Raw genomic sequence first — 20229 nt, 5'->3', positions numbered from 1 at the left:
ATGCTAACATGAATAGTAGTTAAAGGATAAATTAAACTTGAGAACATTTTTTTTTAAATGCGTTTTTTTAAAATATGTGATATTTTTTGTTACATGTGGTTTAGGAGAGATTCTGAACCTTCCAATTTTCTTATAGGCCTTCGGTCTATGCCTTCTATTCTGAGCAACCTGATTTCTCTGGACACAAATATGGCCCTTTCGGCCCTGAGGTTAGTGGTTTAGCATCTGCCTGAGAAGAATCTGTGGCCCTAGGCTACCTGATCTACTGACTTTATTTCAGGATTTGTATAAAGTCTGGATGGATGTTTGTATCTACATGGTTTATGCAAAGTCAAATAACTACAAGACTAAAAATTTTTTAAAAAATCTTAAAACGACCTGTTTCTGTTACAGGAGCTTCATTTCAGATTGATTTGATATTTAAATAATAATATATCCTAAACTTGATGTTAACAGGAGATGGGGTGTGTTCTAGCCTTGTGGGCGTCAGTTGGAGGGTGAATAATTCGGAAGAGTTGGCATTTGCCTTCAATGGGCTAGGCATGGAAAAAAATCTTGAGATGAAACCTGCAATGCAAAACATTGTAAATGAATTTCAGCACCCTTGAAATGATTAGGCAGTTTAGAGAGGGTAGATCAGCTAAGCAGCTCCAATAACCTTGGCAGATATAATACAATCAACTTGGCATAAGTTATAGTAATGGACCCTTTTGAATTTAATACATTTTGGCATAGGTATATATACTGTGAAATTGTCACCACATTCAAGATATGAACATAGTCATCACCCCCCAAAGTAACATAAATTCTTGAGAAAAATATACCACTGAATGAATCTGCTTAGCAGAGCAGGCTGACTTTTTTTTTTTTTTTTTTTTTTTGAGACAGAGTCTTGCTCCGTCACCTAGGCTGGAGTGCAGTGGTGCGATCTTGGCTCACTGCAACCTCCACCTCCCAGGTTCAAGTGATTCTCCTGTCTCAGCCTCCCGAGTAGCTGGGATTACAGGCGTGCACCACCATGCTCGGCTAATTTTTGTATTTTTAGTAGGGACAGGTTTCCGCCATGTTGTGCCAGGCTGGTCTCTAACTCCTGACCTCAGGTGATCCACCAGCCTTGGCCTCCCAAAGTGCTGGGATTGCAGGCGTGAGCCACCACACCCAGCTGAGGGTGACATATTTTTATCAAACACTCAGCCATCATTGTGGAAGACAATCTGTGAGGTAGTGTCCAGTATAATTTCAAATTCAGAAGGTGGGAAAGGAATGGTTAGAAATGTTCCCACATTTTCAGCATAGATAGTAAAAAATATGATGGAGTTTGCAAATCTAAACTTTTAAATATTTTTAAATATTTAAGTAGCCTAGTAACCCATAGGACACTGCTGACTATAATTAAGTTCATTGTTTTCAGATGAATTAGAAATACAGGTAAACATATCTTGGTTTAAACATACTTGGTTAAACATACTTGGTTTAAGTATTTTTGACAATACTTAAGTATTTTGACAATACTTGCAGCATGTGACCAAGGAGTCATAAGTGTTTCTGAATGCTTTGACATCAATTCAGAGGTGATTTATTTAAGCACTAGTAACTAATAGCTACGTAAAACCACTCTTAGTCTTAAATCACTGAAGTTATATAAGTCAGATGCTCTTTTTCTGTCCCTTTGAAGTTTAACCCGTCTTGTATGATTGTGAAACTAAAATGATAAAATGAGATAAACATCTGCATACATGATGCCAGTAAAGAACACCAAAGCAAGAATGGCTGTTTTATTTTTAGATTGACTTTCTTTGAGATTAACCTAAAGGGAACAAAAGGAACCACATTTTATCAAAATGTTCACAAAACAAAACAAAACACCTAAGCAGTTCCATGTTCCCTACTTAAAAGTTTGACTTCTTGGGTAATAGCATCCCCTCAAAGAACCTGTGGGGTAGGCAAAACGGATTGGTATAGCCATCCTTTTAAAAGTAGGACTCCGGTACTTTCGCTTGGCTGCTAAGTGGAGAACTTGAAGATAGCACCACAGAACTTTTGACTCCCAGAGCACACTCCCTTCCATGGAACCATTTAACCCTCCTGCAGTCCAGGAGATAAGCAAAGTGGCCAGTTAATAACTATGTTCAAATTATACGAACATTTTCTTTATGGCAAAAGTTTGGCTTTTAATAATACAGATGAGGTATAACTCAAACCTTAAAAGTTATATGGCTTAATGATAAATGTTCTTAATCAATAAACATCTTTGGGTTTCTAATAGGTGTAGTTCAGTTACAATTAAATGCATGAAAGTATATGTTTGTGTGAATTAAGAAACAAGTTTTTTTGAAAGTACTGAGTAGGGAATAAATGAAGCGGGATACAGGATGCTTTAATTTGCTATAATAATTTTTCTATGCCCAGGGTTGCTCGTAAATATATAAACAGAGATTTTTCCTATAGTGCCTTTGAATTAAGAGTTGAAAGTATTCATGTTATGTTTTTTTCAGTATTACTACTTCTTGCAGCTAGGGTATTTTCATATGTCTACTGGATAAACTCTTAATTGGGTATCTTGGAGTATATCTTCAGTAATGGTAATCTGATAACCTGGTCATTTTCTTCTCATATGGCAAAGGATATTTTCAGATTTCAATTATTTCTCATCTGGTTCTAGGAATCTTATTTTAACTGAATGAAAAACAAAATAGTTTATACTTTTAAAACATGAAACCAAAGCAAGTCAGCAAAAATTCCCTTCTATTGTAGGCTAATCGGTTTATACACCTGTGTATCCTATATGCCTACCTATATATCATCATTTACACTTATTATACATGAAAAGATTATAACATACTAGTTGAAAGATTATTTTAAAATCAGTAACATATCTTTTACATATAAGAAAATAACCTATATTTGAAATTTCATTGAAATGATTTTAACTACCAAAATGCTATATGCTACAATAAGATGAATTCAGTTGAAATTTGTGCTTTATTTGCTAAATATTTGAGTACACATTTTTTCAGGATGATTCTCAAAAGCTATTAAATGAGATGACCAAACATTGAGTTAATAGTTCAAGAAATGGTGTATCGCTCCTGGTTTCAGAGTGTAATGGTGAATGTTCAAAAATATGCTTGCTTTTGATTATTGGCGCAATCTTTTTCTTTTTGACCTTCTATGCTTTTTCTGTGACCCCTTGTTCGGCTGCTCTTCCGGGCCTACAGACAGAGCTTTGGCTGGCTAGTCTCTACCTTCAGATGGCAAAGTATCCTGAAATGCAGGGAAATTTGCACCTCTACCTCCCATCCTCTTAATAACCTCAGGCTAAAATTTCTAAATTCAGGCTAAAGTATGGCTGGTCAGTGAAAACTTAGCTTTCATGTACCTCTAACATTTGAAGAAGGAAATACATGTGATATAATCACTGGATGAAAACCCAGTTTGACTAAACCCTACTCTTCTGCTCCTCTAACCTGCTGCAATTGGAAGGGCTCACCTTTGGAGTCTTTGGAATGTTGAGGTCTCTTGCAAATGGCATAGAGTTTGATGGGCCGACTTGAGCGCTAGCAGAATGTATTCAGTGACCATGAAACGGAAAATCCTCTTTTCCTTTTGCTGCTTTTCTTATGGAGATTTGCCTAAAACTAGGAGCATTAAAAAACAAACAAACAAAACCAAAGTCTTTGGGGCTGTGTCTTTTGATCGCTTTGGTGGAGAGAGAGGATGAGACAGAAACAGAAGTGCCTTTGCCGTGGCTTGCCCTGGAAACAGTGAAATCGCATGGCAGATGTTCCCCTTCTTGGATACACTAACATTGTTTCTCCTCCCGCCCCTTCCTGCATCTGAATGGCTCTCAAGACATTCCCCCGCCCCGAGAGAAGTCAGTGAGGTAGACAGCAAGGCTTGCTGCTTTAATTCACCTTTGCACCATCAGCAAATCAGGGGCCTGTTTTTCCTCCAGCATTTGGAAATCCCAAAAGGTTATCTTCAGTTTATGTGTCAACTTCACTGCTCTCTGGATTTTCAAAACAAAACCCATAGCATGCAATGCCCCTTAAAAGCAGGTTTCTGATAGCAAGAGCATAAGTAGACTCTTTCTTGGTCTGTATATACCAAGACAAAAAAGAGATGACTTTTTGATGACTTTTTAGATTTTACCTAATTTTAAAAGGACTTTAACTTAGAGTTCCTCCATAGTGAAAACCTTAATTGTCAGTGAGTTCTCTCTCCTGCTGAAAGTCCTGATTTGTGGGAGTACGTTTATGATTAAGGAGGATTACTTATTATTTATGTTTCATTCCATCCTTGGTTTTAAAATTTTTCACTGGATCCTTGCCAATGAAGGTGACAGTTGCTTTGACATAGTTGCTGACATGAACAGAAAGATACTTGTCAGATTCTGAATTGGAATCACTTACATGAACCTCATTGTCCTCTTGAAATGACCAAGTGGCTAGTATTTAGCCTACTTTTCAGTTAGTTCTTTATAAATGGAGAGCTTTTCATAACCAAAGACCAGTCTCTCCCTAATGCAGGAGTTATGGAATACAGAGCTTGTCTAATGCCACCTTCCCATACATCCATAAATATCAGCCAAAAGAAACCCACATGACTAGATTTTCTTAAATTGGATTCTTGTTCTCAGCGAAGAAGCTGTGACAACAGTATCAACATCAATTTAGGAGGCTTCTCTCCATAGAGTTCCTCTAATCATCCATCCCTCATTCCAATTTTTTCTCACTTAAGGAGCCTTAGTTATTCTGAGACTCTGCTGATCCCAGATGGGAAAGTGTAAGCTTTATATCTGACTCAGAGGGACAGACGACTTCTGAGTCCAGACATCTCTATCCGCCAGTACAGGAGAGTAGTTATGGCTCACCTTTTACTCCGGCTAAGAGACCTAAGAGGAAAGTTGCCCCTAAGAGGAGACAGGAAAGACCAGTTGCTCCTCCAAAGAAAAGAAGAAGAAAAATACATAGGATGGATCATTATGCTGCGGAAACTCGTCAGGACAAAGTAAGTTTATCTATTGTTCCAAAGCTTTGTGGCGGGCAGGTCTGAATTGAAGGTTGCCTTCAGTGCCTTTGTTGGAAAATCGGCTGAGCAAGTTTTAGAAAAACTCTGGTGCATTGACCTTGGCTTTGAGTCCAGAAGAATGTGGTACTTCAGAGGTTAACACTGATGTGAAGACTGCCTGAACTCAACATGACAGGAAAAAAAGAAGTCTTTTCCTTTTTTTACGAGTTAGTTGCCCTAAAACTAGTATTAACATTTAGGCTGGAGTGACTATTAAGATTGGTTTTGTTTGTACTTATTCACAGAATCAGTCACATGGTTTGTGGCCCTGGTTCTTGAGAACAACCCTGCAAGGTAAAAGGAGGTATTCTTAAAGACAATGTGGATTAGAACTCAATAGGAAGTTGGCTTAGATTAGGGGTCTGTACCTTCGGAGATCAGGAAAGGTGTAGGTTGTAGAGAAGGAAATAGCTAAGACAGAAAGACAGAGAAAATAATGGGCGGATAGAGTTGTATGTAATTTCCACAAGTAATGTCTACTCTTCCCAGTATGTTCAGAAGAGCCTATCGGTTGTTGCTTTTCCTAAAACCTTTGAATACCTCTGAGGCAGTATCTTATTTGTGATGCTCTGAACTGATCCCTAATAAGTAGGTTCTGGATTTTACCTGAGTCATCCTGCTGAGTAAAGGAAAATAAGTCATTGCCAAAGATCAAAACACGTTGTGCATTTGGTATTTCTTTATCTAGACAGAGATCTTCGAGGAGAGCATGATTTTCTCAGAAGCAAATACCACTTTGTTCCACACCCGTTAGTCCCTTCTGATTATTCTGCACATGTCTTTCTGAAACTTTCAACTGTGGCTTCCTCCTTGGAATAGGACTTGAAATACTGACTCCCGTCATGAAGAAAAAAACAAAAGTTTACACCTGATTTCCCAATGAAATAATAGGAGGAAAGGTCTTGATTCATCTGAGAAGATGCTAGTGGAAGATAATATTATGTGTCTGAGTAAAAATGATATTCACATCCTTTCTGTTCTTATCTTAATCATCTTGGGTATATTTATGTGATTGTTAGCTAAGCTATAAAATTCATCTAAATATACTCCCTGTATCTTTCTATTCTTTGTCTGATCAGATGTTTCTTAAAAATCTTCCCATTGCACAGCTAAAGATGAAAGGGGGACGGAGAGCCTCTAGTATGTGAGAACATTCATGCTGTTAGAAACTTCCATTTGAAGTAAGAAAATGAGAAATGGATAATGTTTTTTAGGCTTTGGAAATGGTCTTCAGAAAAGAATTGAGTTTTCATATTTTGTTAAAGAAGAAACCTTCTAGAACAAACTCATGGTTCACTTCTTTTTAAGTTAGGACTCTTATAGATTCTTGTTTCACTCAAAATCAGCTTTGAAAGAACTAAAGTGAGAAGCAATAACTTGTTTCTTAGAATAGATTCTTCTGTTAAGAATCTATTGCTTTCAGATGCCAACAGTTAAATTACTTAGAACAAGATGGATCTCATTGTATTAATGATATTCTAATTTATTATCCAGTGCAACGTTGTGATTTTAACCTCAGAACAGCTTTGGATTCACTTAGTGTCTATCTTCTTGCCATGGTTCAAAATCTAATGTGATTTCACTTAGGGACTTTCTGTTTACTCTCAAAACTCTTGGATTTAAAGGATGCTGTCACATATTAGAAAGTCGATTTTATCTCTTAAAGAATTTTCATTAACAATATTTTTGACATTTTTATATCAAAGAATCTTTAAAGGGATTGGATGAGGAGAGGTTTTAATTCTGTCAAAAGATACAAATATAACGTGCTTAGACCAGATTTCCATTAAGAATGGCAGGCAAATCTCCCCAGACAAAGCTCTGCCTCTGGGCCGGAAGTTTTCTTTCCAAAATGTTCTAGGGGTAGATCTATGAGAGACTGAAAGGGAAAGAAAGAAAACCCTGTGGGGACTAACTTGCTTTTTTTTCCCAGATGACAAATCCTCTGAGGGAAATCGACAAAATTGTGGGGCAATTAATGGATGGACTGAAACAACTAAAACTGCATCGGTGTGTCAATGTCATCTTTGTCGGAGACCATGGTAAAGCTTTGTTTTTTCTTTGCTAATAGGATAGATGGATAATGTTTCTGATCATATTGAGGAAAAGAATTCTTGCCCTTAGAAGCCAAGACTCCATTCTTAACCTCATCCCTGCTTTCTTTAAGATGGGGATAGAAATCAGGCCATGATTGAAAAGTATGAGATGACCTGAGAGATCCCTGGGTTCATTTTGATCAAAAGCTGGGACTTCTTATATATTTCTGTTATTTGCAGGAAAGACCTTTCTACAAAAATCTGTCTCTCGTTAAAGCAACACAGACAGTTTCCTTGTGACATTAATAGCTTCTTCTGTGAATGTGACATATCAGGTGATAATCTCCTATCCCTGCCAGCCACATCCCCAAAACGAGCCCATGGAGTTTATATGGTTAAAAAATCATCTAAATATGATAAAGAAGCAGAGATATGGGATTCTTGTCAAAGAAGTGGCGTGTAAGTCAAATCATTTCCCCGAATCCACTGAGGGAAGTCAAGGTCCAAACCGGAAGGCCCTGCTGTAATTCAGATGACTGTTAAAGAGAGGAAGAAGCATTATAGGAAGTAGTTTTTCTAAATCACTTTATGAAGTAGAAAAATTTATGACCAATTCTTTGAAGAGATCAAGAGCATCATAAACATTATATGACTGTAGAGCTGTGCAGGGGGTGGGGGCTCAGAGACATGCAGACTGAGTTCTAGAGGGTATCTCCTGTAATCCGGAACTATTAGATTGAAACAGTAGCATTGGAATTTGGGGCTTCTCCCTTCTAGTGGAGTTTGGAGGATGAAAATTGGCTGACTCTTTGGCAGTTCTGTTAAGAATGGTAGGCAAATCTCCCTAGCTCTGGTCCTGAAGGTCTTTCCAGAATGTCCTAGAAGATCTATGAGAAATTAGAAAAAAAAAAAAAAAAAAAGCCAAAGGGATTAGCTTTCTCCTCTTGAGTGGGCTAGATGTAACCCTTTGCGAAGTCATGCTCCATGCATTCGGCTTAGTGGAGAGCTACACACAGGTCAGAGAAGTTGGAGCATGTGTCACAGCTGATTCAATTTAAGTTGCCCAGAGGTGTCAAGAGCATTTGCTCACATGCTGGAGCCAGACGTCTAAGTAGAAGGGTCCCAATGAATCATGTGCTGAGGCATTGTAAAGGTCATGGATAGGTTAAAACCTTGGCTTGTCAGTGTGTAGGCTTCCAAGATGAGTAGATCCATTTGGTTTGGGACAACTACAGCACTTCTTCTTCTTTTTTTTTTTTTTTTTTTTTGAGATAGAGTTTCACTCTCATCGCCCAAGGTGGAATGCAATGGTGCAATCTCGCTCACTGCAACCTCCACCTTCCGGATTCAAGTGATTCTCCTGCCTCAGTAGCCTCAGTAGGGATTACAGGCACCTGCCACCAGGCCCGGCTAAATTTTGTATTTTCAGTAGAGATGGGCTTTCACCATGTTGGCCAGGCCGGTCTCGAAGTCCTGGCCTCAGGTGATCTGCCTGCCTTGGCCTCCCAAAGTGTACAGCACCTCTCTCTTAAAAGATGGTATGGTTTAGTGTTTTAGGGCATGGTCTTTGGAGTCATAATGAATTTTAGTGGAGTTCAAATTGCACTGTGTCATTTAACAGCTATATGACACTATACACCTTTTGTGGCCTCTCCAAGTCTCAGTTTCCTCATCTGTCAGGCGAGAACATTAACACCCCTCCACAAAGTTAGTCTGCAGAGTGAAGGCTGATGACGCTTGAGGAGCACTTAGCATAGTGCCTGATGGACTTCAAAAGTAAGGGAGATTGCTCACATTTGGGGTGGCATAAGGGACTTCCTAGAAATATAACAAATGGGGAAGACTTTCAGCCCTCTATTAGTAGGTATTTGGGGACTTTCCCTTCCCGCGCTAACATTGTACTAAAACATAGTAGCTCTTCATTGCTCTATTTTTCTTCCTAAGGGTTTAACTGTTAAAGTGCAAGATATATAATCCTTATGCTGTGTGGTTTTTCTTGCATTTCATTCCAATTTGTATTAAACAAGGGAAGGTTCTGGATCTGGGATCCTGGGAGGTGATTATTTGAATTTTACCAGATCTGGGGTACTCTGGGTTGTATTTCCTTATTTTAAAACCTTTGGGCATCCTTTACAGGATATAAATATATGAGTATTCTCCAACAGGGTTATTTTCCCTGTTAGAGAATATGTACATATTGAATTGTACTGAGCAATATATTAAAATGTTCCAGGTCATCTCATACATTTCAATAAGATCTCTAGTAGCCTCCATAGTCTATGATGCTAAGATTTGAGTTTACAACAATGTTTTAAATAAAAGCATTTTAATAAAAGAATTTTCCTTGATGGGGACACACAACAAATCTTGGGGTGGAGGAGAAATATTTGTTGTTTAAAAAAATTCCCTACCTAGAACCTTCTTGCTTTAGTTGCTAGCTTTCAGTTCTGACTAATTACATTGTTTACAACTTGTTTTCAATGTTATTTTGTTTTTCAGTTTGGGTGGTCATTGGAACTGACATTTTTCTTTCTCATCTCTTGTTGCCAGTATTGTTTTGTCAGTAACATCCAAGGCCACCAGTGGAGACAGTGAGGACTGGTGATTATGTACTCAAGACAGGAGATATATTAGAGAGTTGGAAAATGACATTTTGTAAAAGAGACACAGAACTGTATATTCCATTTATACCACCTCCAGCTGGGAAGAGTTTGATGCAACCTAGGGTTTCTTTTTTTTTTTTTTTTTTTTAAAGAATAGATCTTTTTCATAAAGACTCTGTCAATAATTATGTTTGTTGTTGTTGTTGTTTAAATCATGGTGACTTCCTTTGTCTTGCTATTCTGGCTGAGTGACTTAAAATGTAATTGAGGTAATGCACTTTCAACCTTCTAGTGCTTGCAAGATGATATGGCTAAGTAAAAGTCTAGAGAAAAGATTATACAGAGAAGCCTTAAACCATTTAAAGTCAAATACAAAAATCTCAAAAGTCAGGGCTCTTCCCATTAAGTTACTGAAAACTAACTAAAGAGATGCCTGGATGTTATCTTTAGTGTCTATGTTAAGATTTTCATTTTAATCTTGCCTGAAAATATTCTTTTTCTCCCTCCCCATAGGAATGGAAGATGTCACGTGTGATAGAACTGAGTTCTTGAGTAATTACCTAACTAATGTGGATGATATTACTTTAGTGCCTGGAACTCTAGGAAGAATTCGATCCAAATTTAGCAACAATGCTAAATGTAAGTTGATTCTTAAAATATTAAGTGGTTAGAGTGGTAATACAATGGAATAGGTAAGGGCTTGTTTTCTAAAGCTGAAATACTTGGGTAAAAATTCTGGCTCTGCTACCGCTTAGCTGAGTGACCTTAAATAAGTCATTTAGACTCTAAGCCTCAGTTTTTTCATCTGAAAAATGGGGATGATAAATGCTAGCAGCTATCTGTAGAAATTAATCTATGCATATTGCTTAGAGTGGTTCCTGGCACATAGTAGCATTATATAAATATTTGCTCTCATTCTTATTATGTGGAAATTGCACTTAGTTTGAAGCATATTCATGACCGTAAACAGAAGTTTATAAGATAAGAATTTTTTCAATAAGAAATTCAGGCTGATCCTTTTTATAGATGAAACTAGAGGGTCTATGTAAGGGCTGGCAGAACCACATTTGGACTGTGGGGGTTCCTAGGAGCCTTGTGGAACAGAGTCCATTCTCTTTGTAAAAGTGATTGGTAGAACCTAGTAGGAAAAGATATTAAGCCCTTGGGAAGTGGCAGCTGTCCTGAAAGATTAGAAATAAAAATAAACAGGAATAATCTTGTCACTTATGTTTTACATGTTCATGTTATGATCTACCACTGATACAAACTTAATTTGTGGACTAAGATTTTTAGGTGCTGTCTACCTAGCTTTTGAGAAGTCCATAGTTTTCTTGGGGTTATGCTGCACTTTGAAAAAAAAATTCTTTAGAGTTTTTAGCCTTGGGAATAAGAAACCATTGACACCAACCTTACAGCTTTGGAAAATTAAGTTTTTCCCTAATTATGTTCCTGAGTCAACACAACTGGAACTGTTCCAGGGTCAGCTCCAGACCATGTTGTGAAATAAACAAAATGTGGGTGTTTCTGCCCTCTCTCCTCCATGACCTTTCCTGTCCCTGTGTCCTCCCTTTTCTGCCCTCGCATAGACTGGATGCAGTCACTATGGCACCCCTCGATTTTAGTATTTGCACTTCAGGGCTATGCAAAAAAGATTTTCTCTATTTTTAACAGTATTTCTGACATTAGTACATGTAATGGGGAGGTTGGTTTGGAGGAGAAAAAAAAACCTTCTCATGGCCCATGAAATCATAACTATCAATGATAAAAATTTTTGTACTTTACAAAAACACTTTCCAATGTGGTTTCATTTTGTGGGAGACAGTAGCATGGGGTGGTGACAGGCACAGATGTCTGGGTTCATATCTCAGCTCTGCTCGGTACTCACCATGTGACGCCCTGTACCTCTGCTTCCTCATCTGCAAAGTAAGGATTGTTAGGAAGATTAAACAAGAGATTGTGTTTACATAATTTAGATCAGTGCTTAGCACATAGTCAAAGCTATATAAAGGTTGGATATGATGATGATGTCTTAGTCATACCACTATTTCAGATAGACACACACACACATACACACACACTCTTATTTAATCCTTTTAATAGCATTGTGTGATAAGTATCACTATCCCTTTTATAGTCAGTAGAAATCGAGGCTCAGAGAGGGGTGAGGGAACTAGCTTCGAGGATGATGGTTAGTAAGTTGCAGATCTGAGATTTGAAGCCAGATTAGCTGAACCACCGCCCTTTCTTCACACAAAATGAGGACTGTTAGCCTGCAAAGACTGAGTTCTTCAGAATTGAAGGATCGACGTCCCCAGCATGGACTCAGGCATTGGATATTCCTAGTAATTCTCTGGGACTTATCTGAGTACATGCTATTTACTTCTCTTCATTGTCAAAGACCATGAACTTACTCTGTTTCGTCCCTTTGAGGAATATGATTTATGAGGCCTGGCTTGCTCAATCAGGTTGCTTGAGTGTCAGAGTGCCAACTCCTCCTCCTTCTGAAAACCCATTGGCTTAGTGAGGATTTGAACAGCATTTACCTCCCAGGGTTATTGTGAATGACCAGAGAGAAAGTGCCTGCAAAGCTCTTTTTTTTTTTTTTTTTTTTTTTGAGGCGGAGTTTTGTTCTGTTGCCCAGGCTGGAGTGCAGTGGCTCCAACTTGGCTCACTGCAACCTCTGCCTCCTGGGTTCAAGCAATTCTCCTGCCTCAGCTTCCCAAGTAGCTGGGACTACAGGCACATGCCACCAATCCTGGCTAATTTTTTGTATTTTTAGTAGAGATGGGATTTCACCATGTTAGCCAGGATGGTCTCGATCTCCTGAACTTGTGATCCACCCACCTCTGCCTCTCAAAGTGCTGGGATTACAGGCATGCGCCACTGTACCCGGCCACCTGCAGAGCTCTTATAGAAAGACAGGCACATAGTATGAAATCTATTCGGGCTATTATTATTACATTATTACTTATTTGCCTTCTAGTAAGAGATGCAATTAAGGCCAATGGAATACACATTTTAGTTTCGGATTTCAAGCTTTAGAGCTAAGATTCTGAAAATAGACTTTGGAGTCTGTATATTTATATCCCAAGGCAAGTTTATTCATACATTTTTAACAAATATGAACAAATATTTATTAACAAATGTATATTGAGTGTCTACTCTGAACAGGCCCAGGGATGCAGCAGCACGTGACACAGATAAGGCCTGCTCCACTGGTATTTAGATGCCAGGGAGGGCTGCCTCATGATAGTTGCTATCTCTTCTGAACACCACTTTCCTTTTCTGCTGATTCTGTAATAACATACTGAAGCAAACTTCCTGAAAACAAAACAAAATCCAAGCAACCTACAATCTCCTCTTTCTCCCCACATTCCGCCCAAAAGGGGAGCTTCAGATAATATAATCCTGTCCACAGTTTATGCACAGCCATCATTTACATAATTTTGCTTTTAGCTAGTTCAGAGTATTGACTAAAATCTTTTACTTGATGCTATTGAAAATAAAGGAGGTGCATGCACGTGTGTGTCTATGGCTGGAGAGGTGCAGCTACCTGTGTAATTACACCCAGGATATAAATAGGGAAACAAACTCCCTTTTAAAAAAATAACTCAATGGATTAGAAGTTTCAACTTAAAGTGGGTGAAGACTTGTTTCAAAAATCTGCAGATAAATAAGAAGTTACATTAAAAGCCCCAAATGCCCAGTTTAGTTCCTGAGGTCAAACTGCAAATAAATTATGTCTCAGGGGGAACCATTAGGGGGAACTTAAAACAAGAAGCAATTTACCTAGCAGTATCCTGGTGCTATGGAAGGAGGAATTCCCTCCAGAAGAGCAGAACTGGACCTAGGAGGGCAGTTTACTATAGGATTTGTTCCACTTGCTTAGCTGCATGTCAATGACTGAAATGTTAAATACCCCTACACAATTATTTATCTTTCAAACAAAACACTAAAGTGATAGTCTTCTGTGGGATGGAAGGAGAAAGAATTGAGTATCTTGCTGCAAAAATGATTTCTCTTGGTAATGATTGTTATTTCTTTTGAAATCTTTCTCCTCTCTTTGAACAGATGACCCCAAAGCCATTATTGCCAATCTCACGGTAAGTGTTGCCAGTTGTCCCGCCTCTGCCCTGCCCAGGCCTCTGCCCCTGGAGCAGCCTCCCTCCTGTGTGTGCCTCCCCCGGTGCGGGGCGGGGGGTGGGTGGGTGTGGGAGGAACACTTTCCTCACTGCCCTGCCATCCTGTATATTTGTTTCCTTAAGAGCTTTCAAAACTTCTGGCCTGTGGTCAGCTGCAGGCTCCCTAATGTTCTTGGCAATGATACAAATGGAGAATATCTGATCCTTCCATTAGAACTGAAAAGTATTCATTCATGATTAAACAAATCTTTACTTTCCCTGAACCAGAACTGCCCACCCACTCTGCTCCATTGTTCCCGGATGCTGGGTAGCGACCTTAGTGGTACAAGAGCATCTAATCAGATAAGCCTAAACCCATGTGCTCCTCCCCTCCCACCGACACCCCACCCCCAACTGCTTGACTTGAAGGAGTTGGGAAAGGCCTTGGAGTGTGAATTGCTCTTAGCGATGGTCTCACAAGCCAGGAATGCATCTTAAAATTCCTAACTGTCCTCAGATAGCCTGTCATATCATCTCCAAGGTTACTTAATCTCTTTTGAATCTATTTGTTTTCAGCGTACATTATTTAATAGAAACAAATTTCATTTATTCACTCACTAACCTTTGGTTAGGCTTAAAATCTCCTTCAGCTTTCTAGAGAGAGAATTTGTAAGAATTTTTCCAAAAGACATTCCATCTGAAGTCTGATTTCCATTTCTATTTCAGTGTAAAAAACCAGATCAGCACTTTAAGCCTTACTTGAAACAGCACCTTCCCAAACGTTTGCACTATGCCAACAACAGGAGAATTGAGGATATCCATTTATTGGTGGAACGCAGATGGCATGTTGCAAGGTAACTGGTATATGGGCTATTTCTGTTTCTCATTTCCACAACCACCCCTTTGGCAACTGGAAATATTTTATCATCCTTAGTCATCACTGAAAGAAATATCAATTGGAAATCTCACTGTTTCCAAAGATTTTGTGGGCTACATAAACCATCAGTGCTGAGATAATATATCTCTATGTTCTGGGTCTCAGCATTGTGGTGTCTCTTTGCAGTCTGTCAGTGCATCTCTGTGTGTGTGTGTGTGTCTCTTTCATCCTTTGAATTTACATTCTAAGCTCTATTCTTACTACTTGAGTAAGTCAAAAGTATAAATGGGAGCTTGCCTTAGTGTATTGGGCTGATTTGATCTTGGTTGTTGAGACTTTGCTTGTAGCAATATTTATAGAGGACTTTAGAAAATGTTGTTAATGTTAAAAACTCTGTTATTGTGGGCACTTTTTACATTGCTTTAAATATTCCCAATGTTTGCCTTCTATTGAACTACAAAACACTCTCCAATGTTGAAGAGAATGTTCCTTGCTTTTGAATGTGGTCTAGGACATGTCTGGAGGCTCTAACAACTTCCAATGAGTTAATTATTAAGGATTTATCCATTTTCACACAGACCTGGAAGTAGCTGTTCCCACTCACTCTTGCTCCAACTTTCTACTTAAGAAAAGCACTGTGAATTTGTCTATCTCAATAATTGAACAACTGCCACATGTACTCTAGCTGGGTACTAGTTTGCAAGAGAAAGAAGATAACAAGAAAATATTTAGAAACTCTAAGTTCTAAGAAGAACTTAGAACTCTAGAAACTTGTATCAGTATGGGATGTTTAGAGAGACACATTTGACAGATACATAAATATCATGCTGTAATTTTCCAGGGTGTACTTAGAGTTAGATATGTGGGATTATGAAGAAAGATGTACGAAGAACAGGAATTATTGGAGTCTTCTAAAACAGTTGTGGGAAATCCTCATGGAGAATTTACTGGCCCGGTAAATTAATTGGGATGTAACTGAGATTAACTGGCCCGGTATGTGCTCCTGAAGGACCTTTTATGTATGGGGCAGCTTGGAAGGGGTCACACTGGCGCAGGTAGTAGGTTCATATGGCAAAAACATGGGAGCTGAGTAGAAGTTAAGTGAAAGATGATGACAGTTGGGCAAATTAGTGTAGCCCAAAACCAGGCATGTTGGTTAACAATGCATCTTTTAAATTTAACTCATCTTGCATTGTTGAGGTATTGTATGCATATGTCTTATTATCCCAAGCCCTTATTATTCCAAGGGTGGAGACCCGTATGTTAGATTTTTTGTTTTCCCAAAGCACTTTCAGTGCTATATACCCATAGGTACTTAGGAAATATTTGTATTAAATTAACATGAAAGCTATTTTGGAAAAGGGTCACATGACACTTTTGCAAAAGGTGTCTTCTGTCACAAAAGGAAAGATCAGATGGTCTTGATGTCTAGAGAGCAGTATTTCTGTTTTCTGTTTCTAAATAGAGATATTGTCTAGGTGAGACCATGCTTTTGTCAGATATGTCATGATTACTGTTAAGTTGGCTGCTTAGTTGTACTCTAGTTGTATTGTATATTGATAGATAAATTTGCATGCAAATATTTTTATAGAATATAGATCTCCATTCATTGTTTAAACATCACAAATTTATTTTATTTTAAATTTTAAATTATTATGGGTATATAATAGGTGAGATCACATTTTTTTAAAGTGCCAACTATGTCTTGACACTGACCCTAGGGAGGGGTACATAGAAGTGAACCAGACAAACATGGTCCTAGAGTCGAGAATCTTACAGTCTCAGAGCTAGCGAAGCACCTAGACAGGCAGAGCATGACTTTTGACAAGTGCCCTACTTGGTGTAAGCACGAGCTCCAAGGAGGGCATCGTGACTTCAGTTCACAGGTCGCCATTTATCCTGCAATAACTGTCAAAGAAAAGTCACTTGGAGAAATGCATAGGATCCTCTTTTCATCATCACAAGAAGAATGCAATTAAAATAGAGACAAATAAACTTTCAAAAGCCCCTTCTTAGATATTCTTTGTACCCTGAAATTACCTTTTTATCAAAGTAATTTCATGAGAAATTCTAACTAATCATGAAATTGTTTCAATTTAGGAAACCTTTGGATGTTTATAAGAAACCATCAGGAAAATGCTTTTTCCAGGGAGATCACGGATTTGATAACAAGGTCAACAGCATGCAGGTATGATGGCAGAACTGTGAATTGAAATTGTGTTTTAGTGGTTCTTCGAAACGATAAGTAATGGTGGTGTGAGTGAAGTTGTACAGTATTCATAAATAGAGGAAGGGTTCCTACCTAACAATGCTTAACTGTTTTTGTTTTTCTTTTCTTTTGGAAGACTGTTTTTGTAGGTTATGGCCCAACATTTAAGTACAAGACTAAAGTGCCTCCATTCGAAAACATTGAACTTTACAATGTTATGTGTGGTAAGTCACTCGTTTAATCAAAACCATTGAAACAATCTTTAGTTAGTATATATGATCTTTCTCAATGTCAGAGAAAGAAATGAGGTGTCTATTTTCTGGGACTACCTCCTCTTCCCCACAAAAGGTTGTAACTTGCCCATTGGTTCAAAGACAGAATATTATCCCCTTCTAAGGCTTCTTTGTCTTCCTTCAACAGTTGACTAATGGGGCGTTTTCATAGTGTTGCTGTTGGCAGCCTCTGGCTGGACTAACATAGCATTACAGTTTGACACCACTGGTCAGAGACCTGATGAAGCAAGAGTTCTGCACAGAGTCCCCTCCACCTCCATCTCTCGCATTGCAGCCCAGTTAAAAATGTTGCCAGCTTGCATCCTGGCCAGCTATTTATGTGCTCTTAATTATTTTTCTTCCTTGAACTTCTAGTTGCTGAATGAGGACAACTTTTCCTATTTAGTAAGGGAGTGCCAGTCTGGTGGTTAGAGGGGGAGTCTGCAAGTTGGGTCTCCTGGGTTCTTTTCCCATCTTGGCTGCTAGCTCTCCCCTGTCCTGCCTCTGAGCTCAAGCAAGTTACTGAATACGCGCTTGGCAACCATTCACTTGCTATGAAATCAGCCTGTTCATTGCTCAGTGGCACTTCAGGGGACAGGGCCAAAGCCTCCTCATGTCCCCAAACTTCTGTGGAGTCATTAGAGGGCAGACTTCTAGTTAGTTATTGATTATAAGTCTCATTTCAAAACATGGAATTAAATAGTCCCAGAGAAGTGCAGAAAAAAGTGATACTGACATTGATCACTCTTGGGTTGTAACTATCGCAGATACAGGCAATAGTTAATCAAGGGCTTGTTCCTTCACTCTTTCTTTCTGGGAATCTCTCTCTCTCTCTATTCATGGTCAGGCAATGAACTTGGGTATTTCAGAAAGCTGTGGCAAGATGTTGTTAGTCCAGAATGGTTCAGGAGGTAAGGAGGGGGTGCCTGCCATCTACATTTGGTTTTGTCCAATTCTGATTTGTGTTCACAGTTTTCAGACCCATAGAAGGTGAAGGGTTTTAAATCTTACCATATCTCATCAAAATAATGTAAGAAGCACCTGCCTCCTTTTCTTAATTTTCATTAGATCTCCTGGGATTGAAGCCAGCTCCTAATAATGGGACCCATGGAAGTTTGAATCATCTCCTGCGCACTAATACCTTCAGGCCAACCATGCCAGAGGAAGTTACCAGACCCAATTATCCAGGGATTATGTACCTTCAGTCTGATTTTGACCTGGGCTGCACTTGTGATGATAAGGTAGAGCCAAAGGTAGAAATAATCTTTATGTTTATTATGGAGAAGTTTGTTGGGTGGCTAACAGTGCCTGCCCATAGAACTTTCTGTGACAATGGACATGGTCTATAATTATGCTGTCCAAAATGGTAGCTACTGGCTAGTGTGACTGAGGAACTCAAATTTTTATTTCATTACTTTATAATTAAAGAGCCCTATGTGGCTTGTGGCTACCATATTGAATAGCACAGGTATAGACCATGAAAGACAAAAAGTAGAATTCATGTTGCTATTCTGTGCAGTCACAGTTCTCAACCAAAATCTTTTTCTGTTTTCTTCAACTGTGGATCACATGTCTATTAGTGATGGTCCCGATGGGAGACAGGTGGCCCATATAGAAGAGGTTTTGAAAGAGAGTTTAGGCCAGGTGTAGTGGCTCACGCCTATAATCCCAGCACTTTGGGAGGCTGAGATGGGTGGATGATTTGAGGTCAGGAGTTCCAGACCAGCTTGGTCAACATGGTGAAACCCTGTCTCTACTAAAAACACAAAAAAATTAGCCGGGCATGGTGGCGCTGGGAGGCTGAGGTGGGAGAATCGCTTGAGGCAGAGGTTGCAGTGAGCCGGGATTGTGTCACCACACTCCAGCCTGGAAGACGGAGTGAGACTCTGACTCAAAAAAAAAAAAAAAGGAAAAGAAAAAAAAAGAGAGTTTAAAGGAATTGTTTCAGTCATGTTTAATGAGTAATTTACCAAGGCTGAGCAGGGTGGATGGAAGTCAATGAGGAGTGACGAAGTGCCCTGGGGTTCGCATAGTACCTTCTAAGGTTTAAAGGGTGAGGGGAAGGAGTAAGTTTCCAAAACATGGAGAGACAGCCGAATAGGAAGGAACTATTGTATTTGGCCAATGAGTGCAGCTTGTTCATTGCAACCCAGCAGGGAGCACTCCCAGATAGGGGAGTGCTACCATCATCTTCCTCCCCTGTACTTCCATTCACATGTTTCCCCTTGGTAGAGCCCAACAGGGAGCCACAGGGCAAGTTTGCTCTTTGATGCCATCCCTAGAGGTCAGCGTCCCAGGCCACAGAGCCAGGCCACAGGGTGTGGGAGGGTGCAACAAGGATGCGGTGGTGGTGCAAACAGAGACTACCCCCACACACTATGCTTGGACAGGTTTTCTTTCTTTTTTTTTTTTTTTTGAGATGGAGTCTCGTTCTGTTGCCCAGGCTGGAGTGCAGTAGTGTGATCTCGGCTTACTGCAACCTCTGCCTCCTGAGTTCAAGTGATTCTCCTGCCTCAGCCTCCTGAGTAGCTGGGATTACAGGCTCCTGCCACCATGCCTGGATAATTTTTGTAGTTTTAGTAGAGACGGGGTTTCACTATGTTGGCCAGGCTGGTCTTCAACTCCTGATTCAGCTGATCCACCCGCCTTGGCCTCCCAATATGTTGGGATTACAGGCGTGAGCCACTGTGCCTGGCCTTATATATCTATTAAATAATGTATGAAGTAATCTTTTGTGTAGTTTCCTAAAATAACCTATACTATAGTTTTGCATGTTATAAAATTTTTAATAAATGCTATTATACTATATGTATCCTGCAATTATTTTATCATTATGTTTTTGAGACTTAATGTATATTAGTACATGAAGTTTTAGCTCACTTATTTTTACTGCTAATACAGTAGTTAATATTTAATTATATAAATGTACCATAAGAATTTTTTTTCATTTTCCTACTTGAGAACATTTAGTAATTTGCAAATGTTAGCTCTTACAACAATGTTGCCACAGACATTACTGGAAATGTCTTCTTGCACGCATA

At 39.1% G+C, this 20229-nt stretch overlaps 1 protein-coding gene across 16 annotated transcripts in view; it reads left to right on the top strand.

Moving 5' to 3' along the window:
* The window catches only part of ENPP2 (ectonucleotide pyrophosphatase/phosphodiesterase 2), a 116660-nt gene that overhangs the window by 72869 nt on the left and 23562 nt on the right, over positions 1-20229 (top strand). For 4 of the 16 annotated variants that reach the window (XM_063606471.1, XM_063606466.1, XM_063606469.1 and 1 more), the window contains exons 11-19: positions 137-209; positions 4855-5010; positions 7004-7112; positions 10223-10348; positions 13781-13812; positions 14557-14684; positions 16808-16895; positions 17053-17140; positions 18257-18429. In XM_063606471.1, the coding sequence (XP_063462541.1) occupies positions 137-209; positions 4855-5010; positions 7004-7112; positions 10223-10348; positions 13781-13812; positions 14557-14684; positions 16808-16895; positions 17053-17140; positions 18257-18429 (973 nt within the window). Of the gene's footprint in view, positions 1-136; positions 210-4854; positions 5011-7003; positions 7113-10222; positions 10349-13780; positions 13813-14556; positions 14685-16807; positions 16896-17052; positions 17141-18256; positions 18442-20229 lie in introns of all 16 variants that reach the window. The other 12 variants (XM_063606470.1, XM_063606465.1, XM_063606463.1 and 9 more) reach the window with 3 other exon arrangements.

This window comes from Pan paniscus, chromosome 7 (genome assembly GCF_029289425.2).
Source record: "Pan paniscus chromosome 7, NHGRI_mPanPan1-v2.0_pri, whole genome shotgun sequence".
In the NCBI taxonomy this organism is placed as follows: Eukaryota; Metazoa; Chordata; class Mammalia; order Primates; family Hominidae; genus Pan; species Pan paniscus.
This window is presented reverse-complemented; position numbering and strand designations above follow the sequence as displayed.